Source organism: Sinocyclocheilus anshuiensis, unplaced genomic scaffold (assembly GCF_001515605.1).
Source record: "Sinocyclocheilus anshuiensis isolate Anshui unplaced genomic scaffold, SAMN03320099.WGS_v1.1 scaffold882, whole genome shotgun sequence".
NCBI classification, from domain to species: domain Eukaryota; kingdom Metazoa; phylum Chordata; class Actinopteri; order Cypriniformes; family Cyprinidae; genus Sinocyclocheilus; species Sinocyclocheilus anshuiensis.
This window is the reverse complement of record NW_015540910.1, coordinates 687,369-698,995: the sequence shown is the minus strand read 5'-3', so window position 1 is coordinate 698,995 and position 11,627 is coordinate 687,369. Positions and strand designations below refer to the sequence as shown.

The 11,627-nt window shown below is 34.8% G+C and overlaps 1 protein-coding gene and 1 pseudogene across 1 annotated transcript; one reads left to right on the top strand and one right to left on the bottom strand.

The window, feature by feature from the left end:
- The window catches only part of LOC107689252 (E3 ubiquitin-protein ligase Midline-1-like), a 7,734-nt pseudogene extending 5,777 nt beyond the window's left edge, over positions 1-1,957 (top strand).
- A 2,280-nt stretch (positions 1,958-4,237) lies between these two features.
- On the bottom strand, positions 4,238-7,799 carry LOC107689238 (poly [ADP-ribose] polymerase 11-like). The gene is made up of 9 exons (XM_016487174.1): positions 7,668-7,799; positions 7,205-7,358; positions 6,972-7,092; positions 6,784-6,859; positions 6,586-6,658; positions 6,371-6,498; positions 6,009-6,160; positions 5,377-5,635; positions 4,238-4,938 (listed from the first exon to the last, which is right to left on the bottom strand). Exons 2-9 carry the CDS (start codon positions 7,355-7,357, stop codon positions 4,881-4,883), a joined length of 1,020 nt encoding a protein of 339 aa, XP_016342660.1. The 5' UTR covers position 7,358; positions 7,668-7,799; the 3' UTR covers positions 4,238-4,880.
- Between the last annotated feature and the right edge of the window lie 3,828 nt (positions 7,800-11,627).

The window sequence follows — 11,627 nt, the reverse complement described above, 5'->3', positions numbered from 1 at the left end:
TGGAAAATAATGTGTTTTTTGAACCTTAAACCGCATAAACACATTTCATTACACCAAATACACCAAATAATGTTCTTTTTAGCAGCATCATATGACCCCTTTAAGAAACAATGTCCATTATTTTGCCCAAAGTATGTTGACATACACACCACAGTTGTTTTATTTCAGCAATGTCATCATGATTATGGTCAGAACTGAGCTTTCGTTATTTCCTAGGCCAAGATGCAAGATGTCACTCATTGGGTAAAATAAAATCATGAAAACAAACAAACAAACTTCTGTTTGAATTATAATTTTTTTTTTAATTTGAAAAACTCCCATGTTCACCAAGCTGCATTTATTTGATCAGAAATGCAATAAAAACAGTAATATTATGACATAGCATTCCCATTAAGGTCACACTTTATTTTAAGGTCCAATTCTCACTGTTAACAAACCATTAACTACGACCTTTGCCTCAATAAACTCATAATTTTCTGCTTATTAATAGTTAGTAAGGTAGTTGTTAAGTCTAGGTATTGGGTAGGATTAGGGATGTAGAATATGCTCATGCAGAATATGTGATTTATAAGTACTGTACTAGTAAAGAGCCAATATGTTAATAGCATGCTAATAAGCAACTAGTTAAAAGTGAAAATTGGTCCCTATGCTAAAGTGTTACCAAAAAAAAAAAACTTACAGACCCCATGATTTTCAATGGTAGTGTATACAGATAGCTGGGAAATCTGGACAGTAAGTGTTGAATGGTAATCTGTTTGTAAATCGTGTTTTGTGAAAAGCAGAATTTTAGAACTTTATATTGTGATTGTGTTGTTTGTCTCTGTCTGTAGACTTTCCAGTCTTTCTCTGTTCCTCCTGAATCTACGGATGTACCCATCATTCCCTCAAATTCTATATAACTTTCTTTTGATGATGTGGCAAAATCTGTCTCCCTGCTTAGAGAGAAACTTGAGGATTTCTGCAAACAGGCGATAGAAAGGATATCTGGTAGACGTGTAGCGCTTGCAATTTATTTATGTTGAAATATTCGACTGCATCATGTAACACGTAGATGTAATTGCATAAAATCATAAAACGTTAAATCTCTGGTGGTTTTCATAGTGTCATACATCCGGATCATTCCCACCCCAAGCCCCAAGACCAGAGAGGACTTCTTACAATGTAAGTGCACATGATTCTCTTTATAATCTGAAGCTGTTTGATTCTGTCATATGAGAGTTTCTCACTATTTCAGCTTGTTTTTCAAAGTTGATTAATTACAATATTTTTTAAGACCTTTTTTCAAGAATTTGAATTATTTTGAAGTGTTTTCTTTTTAACAATCTTAAGAAAAAACATTATTTCTTTCATTTATTTGTTTAATTTACATAAAATATTCAGTGTCATGTACAAGCAGTCAATTTCCATCAGCAAACAATCTCTTGAATGTTTATTGCATGAAGTACCTCTTTTAAGGAAAGACAAAATTATATCTTGTAAATAAATAACTATTTTAAATTATATGTAAAAAATATTGGTAAATTATAGATTTCAAAGTATATATTTTGTAATATATCTTTTATTTCCTCCAGTTAAATGTCAGTTCTCTCTGGATCCAAACACAGTGAATAAACGCCTTCGTCTGTCTGAAGAAAACAAAATGGCTTCTGACACTGGCATAATCCAGCAGTATAGATTTGATCGTACTCTTCAGGTGTTGTGTAGAGCGTGTGTGTGTGTGGACGCTGCTACTAGGAATTGGAGTGGAGTGGTTATGGTGTCGCTATATCAGTATCATATAACAGCATTGGGAGGAAGGAAAAAGCATGTGTGTTTGGATTCAATTGTCAGTCATGGTGTTACTTCTGTAGTCTGTCCAGTTGTGTATTTTACTACAATAAAAAAACTGATTAAACTTTCCATACCACCCAGCTGCTCTACACTGTAAAAAAAAAGTCTGTGACATTTACGGTAAAATACCGGCAGCTGTGGTTGCCAGAACTTCCCTGGTAAAAATATGGTAGAAACAGTTTAGGTTTTACAGACTTAACTTAAATTCACAATAAAAAAACAAACGTATTTCATTAACGGATGTAATGTTAATAAACCAGCAAATTGAAGTACTATTATATGTTTTGAACCATTGTAATGCCGATAACCACCAAAAATAGGTGGTGATGAGAAAATCACATGATGAATCAAAGCTCATCACAAACAGCTCTTCCAAAAGCTGAGAAGGGAAATACTAATATATATACACACATAGAAGGTGCACAGTGTCATTCACACAAACACTAAACACCATCATGGTAACACACGATACTGAAATAATGCAATAAACATTAATTTAACAACATTAGATGTAAGATAAAACACTAATGTACACAACTGATAAGGAAAAAACTAAGAAGAAACATATTATTTCAACGAAAAAACATAAAGAAGTGTCATGCAGAGAATTCTGGGAGTGTCAATTTACGGGTTTTCACTGTAAATTATCACTTCACTTCCAAAAACGTAATTTGAACAGTATTTTACTGTAAAATGACATTACATGTAATTACAGTTATTCACCGTATATAGTATGGAAACTTACTGATAACCAATTAACAGGTTTTTATTGTAGCATTTTTACAGTCTTTTACTGTTAAAATCACAATCATTTTTTACAGTGTAGAACAACTGTGATTTATTCCAAAGTGACTTATATTATGCCTTTAACGTCAAATAATCTAAATGAAGCCTTTTAAAAGACAAGTATTCCCTGTGGTTCATGTTTGAAAGATGCTCAAGGAGACCGAGATGCGCTAAAGCAGCGCATTCTGTTGAAACGCTAAACACCATCATGGTAACACACATGATACTGAAATAATGCAATAAACATTAATTTAACAACATTAGATGTAAGATAAAACACTAATGTACACAACTGATAAGGAAAAAACTAAGAAGAAACATATTATTTCAACGAAAAAACATAAAGAAGTGTCATGCAGAGAATTCTGGGAGTGTCAATTTACGGGTTTTCACTGTAAATTATCACTTCACTTCCAAAAACGTAATTTGAACAGTATTTTACTGTAAAATGACATTACATGTAATTACAGTTATTCACCGTATATAGTATGGAAACTTACTGATAACCAATTAACAGGTTTTTATTGTAGCATTTTTACAGTCTTTTACTGTTAAAATCACAATCATTTTTTACAGTGTAGAACAGGAGTGTATGTGGATCACAGTGCAGGAACTGTATCCTTCTACAGCGTCTCTGACACAATGACCCTCAGAGATCAGACCACATTCACTCAGCCGCTCTATCCTGGGTTTTTACTTCCTTTTGGATCAACTATAAAATTGCTCTTGTGAAAAGTGTACTAAAAATGTACACAAGAATAGTAGTAGTTTCAAAGCTGATATACTTAACATACTTAACCTCACAGAAATACTGTTAAAAACTCAAAATCCTAAACAACAACCCTTAAAATGTATCTTGAATACGTTGCATACCTGTATATTCTTGTTATACTTATTGGCAATTGTATATCACTACATTTGACACTGCATTTGAATGTCATTATTATTTTAACAAGAATTAAAACAGTATCGAGTGCATAAATATCTAGTAATACGCTAAAGCTATAGCTTGTTTTATGTTGTTTGTTATTCACCGAGTAAATAAAAGAGCTGTAATTTTCTTTATATCAGCCATGAGGAGATCACAAGAATTAGCTGAAAAAGTATTGCCATAAAAATAATGGATAATTGTGCAGTAAATCAATTCTGAAGCTAACAAATAAACCCTTTGGAAATATATTAAAACTGTGTGTCTTTAGTATATTGGACTGTGCATAAATTCATTGATTGATTTTATTTTATATTATTTATTCATTTTTTTCCATGTCAGAAGATCTGAACAATGGATTTGGCAAAAGGATATTAAACATCGTTGAGAGTATTACACGGTTATTGCTGGTTTGAAGTAAATTAGGCAAAATGTGTAATCAATGAATGGGCAGAGGACATACGTTTTAGTTTTTATAGTAGCATACTTTTTAAATGTGTAGTGCTAGAATTTTCTAAATGCATGTTATTCATCTTATTTTGAATGACTCTTCCATGCATGTTTTATTTATTTATGTTTTAAATATTTGTAATTATTTATTTTGACATTGTAAGTATTCATTAAAACAATCTTATTTAGATCCGCCTCCATCCAATCAACAACCAATGGATAGAACCAAATCCCCACCCTACGTTTTTTCCTTTTCCGATAATCCGCTTCACTTGGATGTACGTCACAATATTGAAGAAATGATCTGTCGCTACATCCATTTCAACACAATTTAAAGACATCATTCAATTTCCATTTTAAACATATGGGTGTTTAAAAACTCTTGGCAATCAGTTTCTTTGTTGTTGTCTTTTGAAAATATATGAGAAGAGGTAGAATTGTGGAGGTAGGCTATGGAAAATAATAGTACTAAAATGTTACATGTGCAAATTTGAAAAACGTAACTCAAGAGTACATACTTTTCATGGAATCACATTCTACCAGCACCTTTTTTCCACAAGGCAGGACTACTGGAAATTACAAAAGTAAATAACGTGGACGTTATGCCATATTTCATGCAAAAAAATTCCAAATTATTATTTTTTTTCCATTTCATTCCATGAATTAATTTTCATATGACTGTTTTGTATCATAAATGAATATGTTATAAAAAAAACATATAATATGTTTTAAATCTGCCCCCTAGACACAGTATATTGTCCATTCACAGTTTTTCACCAAAGGCACTTTCGCAGTAACCAGCCACAACCACAGAGCAGTACGTTCATCAGAATGAAAACGCTGTTAATCCTTTGAAAATGCACTGATTTCCTTTTGGTCTTTGATGTCAGTAAAATTCAATCAGGTATTCCGGGTAGATCTGGTTGCTGTCGAATATAACAAAGATCTTCGGGCTCATCATGTCATCCACACAGCTGTCGAAAAAGTTGGCAATGCTCATGTCTTTGGATGGTGGTCTGCAGTACTGGGGGTGACCCAGCGTATATTCCCCAACTAGAACCCGTGCCAGGAACATGCACTTGTAGGATGGGTCGCTCTGGAAAATAGGGGGCGCTAGACCATGTCTCTGTAGGATAAAGTTGTGCTTGCTAGTCGAATGACAAAACTTGCTTGAATATCTTGCGTCGCGTGCAAAATAACTTCCTGTAAAGACAAAAATTGTATTTATATAATATAAAATGTTCCTATAATTACAAATCAAAATGAAATCAAATCAAAAGTAGCGATATACTTACAATAACCCTAATGGCAAAAAAAGGCAAACGCAACATTTTTAACATAAAAATGTTCAAATCCATTACATGCTGTCGAATATAACAAAGATCTTCGGGCTCATCATGTCATCCACACAGCTGTCGAAAAAGTTGGCAATGCTCATGTCTTTGGATGGTGGTCTGCAGTACTGGGGGTGACCCAGCGTATATTCCCCAACTAGAACCCGTGCCAGGAACATGCACTTGTAGGATGGGTCGCTCTGGAAAATAGGGGGCGCTAGACCATGTCTCTGTAGGATAAAGTTGTGCTTGCTAGTCGAATGACAAAACTTGCTTGAATATCTTGCGTCGCGTGCAAAATAACTTCCTGTAAAGACAAAAATTGTATTTATATAATATAAAATGTTCCTATAATTACAAATCAAAATGAAATCAAAAGTAGCGATATGCTTACAATAACCCTAATGGCAAAAAAAGGCAAACGCAACATTTTTAACATAAAAATGTTCAATTCCATTACATGAGAAAAACAAACTCATTCTTTGGTATATTATGCATAATTTTCATATAATCAAAATTATGGCATACTTTTTTTTTTTTCTTTTATGGCAAAAAGTGGGCTTCTATAAACATGTCTGTTGTGTTCAATGGAATACAGAAGTCATACAGGTTTGGACTGACAAGAGGAAACGTAAATTATTCAATTTTAGGTGAATTAATGAAAAAATTCTGAACTATACCTTTGCCATAGACGTCACCGTGGCTTCCTGTGAGACGCCAATCAAAGTTGTATGTGCATATGGCCTGTATGTTACTGTGACCGGTTCCATGAAAAAGCATCTTTTCTTCAACATCTATAACACGTTTTATCTTTCTCAACTGGGCCTTTTTCCTGTAACACATTTACCTTTATTCATTTATTGTTTTTTTTGATATATAAATTTAACCTGGATTCTGTCATAACTGAAATGTTTAAAACATGTTACATAAATGTTTCTTTTATTATAATAATTGCATATTAAGAAACCTTGTAATAAGCTTAAAATGTATACAGACAGACAGACAAACATTAACGATTTCAAATATTGAAAAATGAGCCAACCTGCAGAAAAACTCCCACAGGTCCAGGTTCTGTACTCTTTGAATGGATCTGATGGGCTGGCTCATGGTTCTCTCATATAACCGGGCCACTTCTTTGTACTCAAATGTATCTCTGCATAAAGCAATAAGCTGGAAGGAAACCATCATAGTCCCATAGTCAAGTCATTCTGTGTCATTAAAAGTCATTATGTTTTACTTTACTTTCTCTTTGTATACCTGATAGGGTTCTTCTGTATTAACTCTTTCCCAGTGACTGGGTACAGGAAGGGCTGGGTTATCACAGATAAATCTATGAAACACAAAATTGAAAAGCCGTTTTTTTTTTTTGATATATATATATAATAATTTAAAATAATAAACAATACGGATGTACAATATAAATGTTACAATTTAAAAAAAAAAGCTGGAGCTTACCTAAAGTCAGTAGCTGAATGCAATGCCCTTTTGATTGGCCTTTCTTTTCCAGTAGTCACATTAACTTGTTTCATAGCTAGTGATATGATTAAAAAGTTGAAAAGATGAAAAGAGAGATGACAGCAATGACATGTATGACCACAAATCTAGATAAATAACACAAATCTGTGTTTTGTTCGGTAACCAACCAGAAAAGTCTAATTTATATGTATATTTAGCAGTATAGAAGTCCATTGAAGCATGCTGATTCTTGATGCAGTTTTGTTCAATTTGCTCATTGGTGACAGAACAACCTGTGCTGGGAACTTCCTGTAAGTGAAAAGGAAACAGCATGATGTAATCAGCAAAAAGTCAACTTATGAATTGCCATTCATATTAGTCTAATCTATCAGACTGCAGTTATATAGAAGGCAGTACATACTTCAAACATGTGCCAGACGCCACACTCGGCAAGGTAGAACCAGCGCCACTTGGCCTCTGATGTGTCCATTTCTTCCTCACATGACTCTTCATCAGTGGGCTTCTGGAGGTCTTCTGAGCTCTCCAAATGCTTGACAGTGGCCTCACAGTTCATCCTCAAAGCAAATACACAAATATGTCCATCTGGCCACCTTTTAAGTGCATGACAACATGAATAATAACTAGCGTTGTTATGATTTGATTCCACAAGTCGCGATCTCATTCAAGCAAGATATTTTCTTCACTAAAACATGCTGAAATTATCAAATATAGTTACACATTTTATCTATGTTCAGTTTATTCAAATCTACTCATCTAGTACATTTAATTAGTTTTTACCGGTCGCGAGCTCTGCTGGGATGATCAAATTTAGTAATACTTTTTAATTTAAATTTTGATTTTGCGTATTAATGCATTGTGTATACCTTTCGAAAACGCCCTTTTCCTCTTGAAGTTATCAATAATGTTGGATTGATCTAAATTCGAGGAAACATCTTTTCTATCTAGATTCTGTTTACGTTTCGTTTTCCGCAATCTCTGGTTGTTGTTCGCTCTACTTCCGCATTCGCCGGCCACGACGTCATCATGCGTCGTTCAACTACGAACATTATTTTTTTTAATAATCTTTATATAAATATTGTACGCTTTTGTATCTGGAGGAGATAGGCTACTCTGCAGTGGAGATAAGGAATTTTAGCACTGGGGTAAAATTGCAGCCCAAACAAATAAAAGTTACAATATTATCTAATTCTTTATTATCAAATTCACCATTAGGCAAATAAATAAATAAATGATGGTAGGTAGGAAGGAAGGAAGGCACATTTAAAGCTTTGTTATTTTAGAAACCAGATAGCATGTAGTAGGCTAGGCTAATCGGCCCGAGCTCGTTTGGCCCTCGGCGCCTTTCGGCTCAGACTCGGCATCGGCGAGTGTTATCTGCAGCCGAGTGTGGCCCGCAGCTCGCTCTCCCGCATGTGTTTGTGATGTGGCTGTAAAGCACTGGCCCGATTCCTGTTCACCGTAACCGGCCCGAGTCTGGCTGTAGAGTCCGGGCCACTTCTGGCAATGACTCGGCTCGGTTCAGTCATAGATGGTTGCATTAATATAGAAATAATTATCATAAAACTGTTTTAAACTGACTTAATACCCTGACAGCATCTTACAATGTTAACTACATGTTTAATGTCGTGAATTTGTCAAAAAGAAAATATCTGCGGTAAAACTTTAAATAATAAAACAATATTAAAAGTGCTTTATAGGACAGAACATTCTCTAATATTCATAACAATAGCAAATCTATATTTATGTAACGCAGCAGGTCATTCTTTTATACGCTTGCTTGTATGTATTTTAAACGCGCTTCATTGCGCTCTAGGTGATTCATTCACCTTTGACTCGCGCAGCGTGGGCGGAGTCTTGACTCGTACCTGTGCTCGTGAGTGCTGTCCGCTATGTTAATGCGGTTTGGATGCAAACAAAACAATGGATTATCTTTATTTACCAAGAAATGTGGGTGTATGGGGTCATTTCGATAAAGCAATTCTGGTAAGCATCGTTGAGCATTTAAATATTTATTATTTTACTAGCGCAGACGCTCATAAACTCATAAAGGAACTTGCAAAAAGTTAACCTCATGTGTGAGACTGCAGCGAACGCGGCTTTCTTGTTTTGTCCGAAAACGTAAGTTAATAAATAAACGAGATCTTTTTCATCTTTGAACTAAATATTGTGGGTCTAGAGCAGGGATGGGCAACTTTGATAGTGACGAGGGCCAGCATTTTTTCTCCTTTATACCAAGGGGCCAGATTACTAATCCACATCCACACACCTTTTACACCGTTTTACCCAGAACATTCTCAAAACAACCTAAAAGGACAGTTAAAAAGGGCTTAATTAAAGAAATAAAAAAAAAGTTACTCCAAATGGTACCATAAAATAACCTGGTATCTGCATGATTTTTTAAATCAAATTTAAGACCTTTAAATAACTTTTTAAGATATGCACTTCACATTTCAGCCTTTAAACAATTTTTAAGAAAAGGGATGAGTCAAAAGTATCAATTATTATATTAATTTAAACAATTATTATCAATGAATTATTATATTAAATAACATATAAATATATCTTAGTGTCTTAATTGTTTAGATTTTTATAATGCATTAGCTTTTTGTCGATCCACTGGTTCACATTTAAAAATATGTAGCAAAAATAGCAGATGGGCTTTTTGAAAAAGCAAATTCGTTCTCTGCCAGCAGGTGTCACTTTCGGAACTGCAGAAATATAGTGGTTTCCCCGGTAACCGCAGTACACAAAGCTGACGTGCAGCGCTCAAGTTTATTCAGTGAAATCTTAGCCTTTTGAAGTTTAATCGACATATTAATCCACATAGCAATTCTTGTCTTTCCGTCCCCAAAGACCTCTTATAATTTAGACTTTTTGTACCATTTAAGAGTTTGCATGGCCTTAAATGTAAACAATTTAACTGAAGACGTTTTAAGGACCCGCGGAAACCCTAATAAGAACATAGTCCAGTGCAAACATTTCTGTCATGCATTTGGCAAAAAACTTTTGAACTTGGACTTGGTAAAAAGATAATCTTACCATCTTGACTTGAAAATACTGTTTTCATGGTCAGTTTTTCATTTATTATTTGCTAATGTTAATGAATGTTTATAGAGTGCACGTCCTACTACGCTGAAATTAGTAAGGGAGCGGCTGGAAACTAGCGACCTCTCCTGGTTGGAGATAGTATTAACATCACAAACTGAAAGCAATCTTTACATGACTTGCTTTTCAGATGTTTTAAAATTGATGATCCGAGTCTAATATGATCCAGCGGGCCGTACTAAAAGACACTGCAGGCCGTATACGGGCCGCCAGTTGCCCATCCCTGGTCTAGAGTGTTTACGCTGCAGAAAACTTTGATGAGCAACACTACGATCCGCAAACAAACAGATGAGGAAGAGGAGGATGACGACGGTCCAGCGTATAGGCTAAAATGAGAAAGGTTTGTTTGAATTTTTAGTTTCCACATTCTTATTTGTATGCAATTGCAATAAGCAAACGTTGTTTTTATTCCATATTACTTAAAGGGGTCATATGATGCTGCTAAAAAGAACATTTAAAGAATATCTCTTTGGATTTGAGACTTTAGTCTTTGCAACTTTACAGATCTTCTTTATGCAACAAGAGCTTGTAACACTCCAAAGAGAAAGGAAAAATTGAAATCGCATCATATGACCCCTTTAAATGACGTGAGCGAAGTTTGTATGTATTAGAGAAATCGTTGTTTTCAACTAAATACATACGCTAATGATAAGCTAGTTTCAGTGATTTTTAGATGAGAAATGTACTGCAATCATATTAATATGCATCAGTCTGTCTGAGATCATCTGCAATAGCTCTGCCCTCTTTTACAGTTGCTAAATGTAAGCGGACTGTACATGTACAGATGCTCACCTCTACCAAAACACATGTAAGTTAACTGACTACAACACAAACACAGCATCACAGTTTATCACTTTAGATGCTTCTTCACTCAGCATGAAGAGACGCACAGGCATAGCTGATTATTTCTCTTAATGTGCCACACATTTATTTTAATATTTCTGTTTTGTAGTAATCAAGAGAAGTGTTTTCATCGCTGAAGAAACGGCAGACGGTACTCCTCAGACACCTGTGAACACCGAGCAGTGCTTGGAGTCCAAGACAGTGGACATCATCTTTGTTATGCCGGTACTTCTCTGACTGGACTAGCAAGGAGCAGTTAGAGCCAATGAGAACATTGGTAAGTTCAAGTAAATGTCAGCATTACCATTTGACCATGTTATATTTTGCAGCAACTGGGAGAATTCTTAACTGAAGGGACCTACTGTTCAACAGCAGTCTTTGGATCTGCTGAATGTGTTTTTACCAAGCATTTTATTGCCGCGTTCACTGTTATTTTTCTGCACAGTGATGACTAGTGATGTTATTTTCTGCAGCAACTGGGGGAATTCTTAACTGAAGGGACCTACTGTTCAACAGGCTTTGGATCTGCTGAATGTGTATTTATCAATTTTATTGCAGCGTTCACTGTTATTTTTCTGCACAGTGATGACTAGTGAGAAGTGTTTCTATTAATTTACTGAAAAGAATAGTTAACCCAGAATTCTGTCATCATTTACATACGTTTTCCAAACCTCTGACATTTGGTTTTCTGCAAAACTCAAAAGAAGATACTTTGAAGAATGCTGGTAATCAAAACCAACACGTTTGTCAGCCTTGGGCAACATGACTTTAATTTTGGGGTGAGCTCTACCTTTAATTAGCATGCTACACACTAAATGTTATTAAAGGTAGGATATGTAATTTTTCAAAAACACTTTAGAAAACTGATTCGGGCT

Excerpts from the sequence above, each read along its gene's own strand:
- LOC107689238 (XM_016487174.1), bottom strand. The coding sequence starts at position 7,357 with ATGAACTGTGAGGCCACTGTCAAGCATTTGGAGAGCTCAGAAGACCTC. Across the intron at positions 6,499-6,585 it reads ATACAGAAGAACCCTATCAG|CTTATTGCTTTATGCAGAGA; the intron begins GTATACAAAGAG and ends GTTTCCTTCCAG. Across the intron at positions 4,939-5,376 it reads GACATGATGAGCCCGAAGAT|CTTTGTTATATTCGACAGCA; the intron begins CTTTGTTATATT and ends GAGCCCGAAGAT.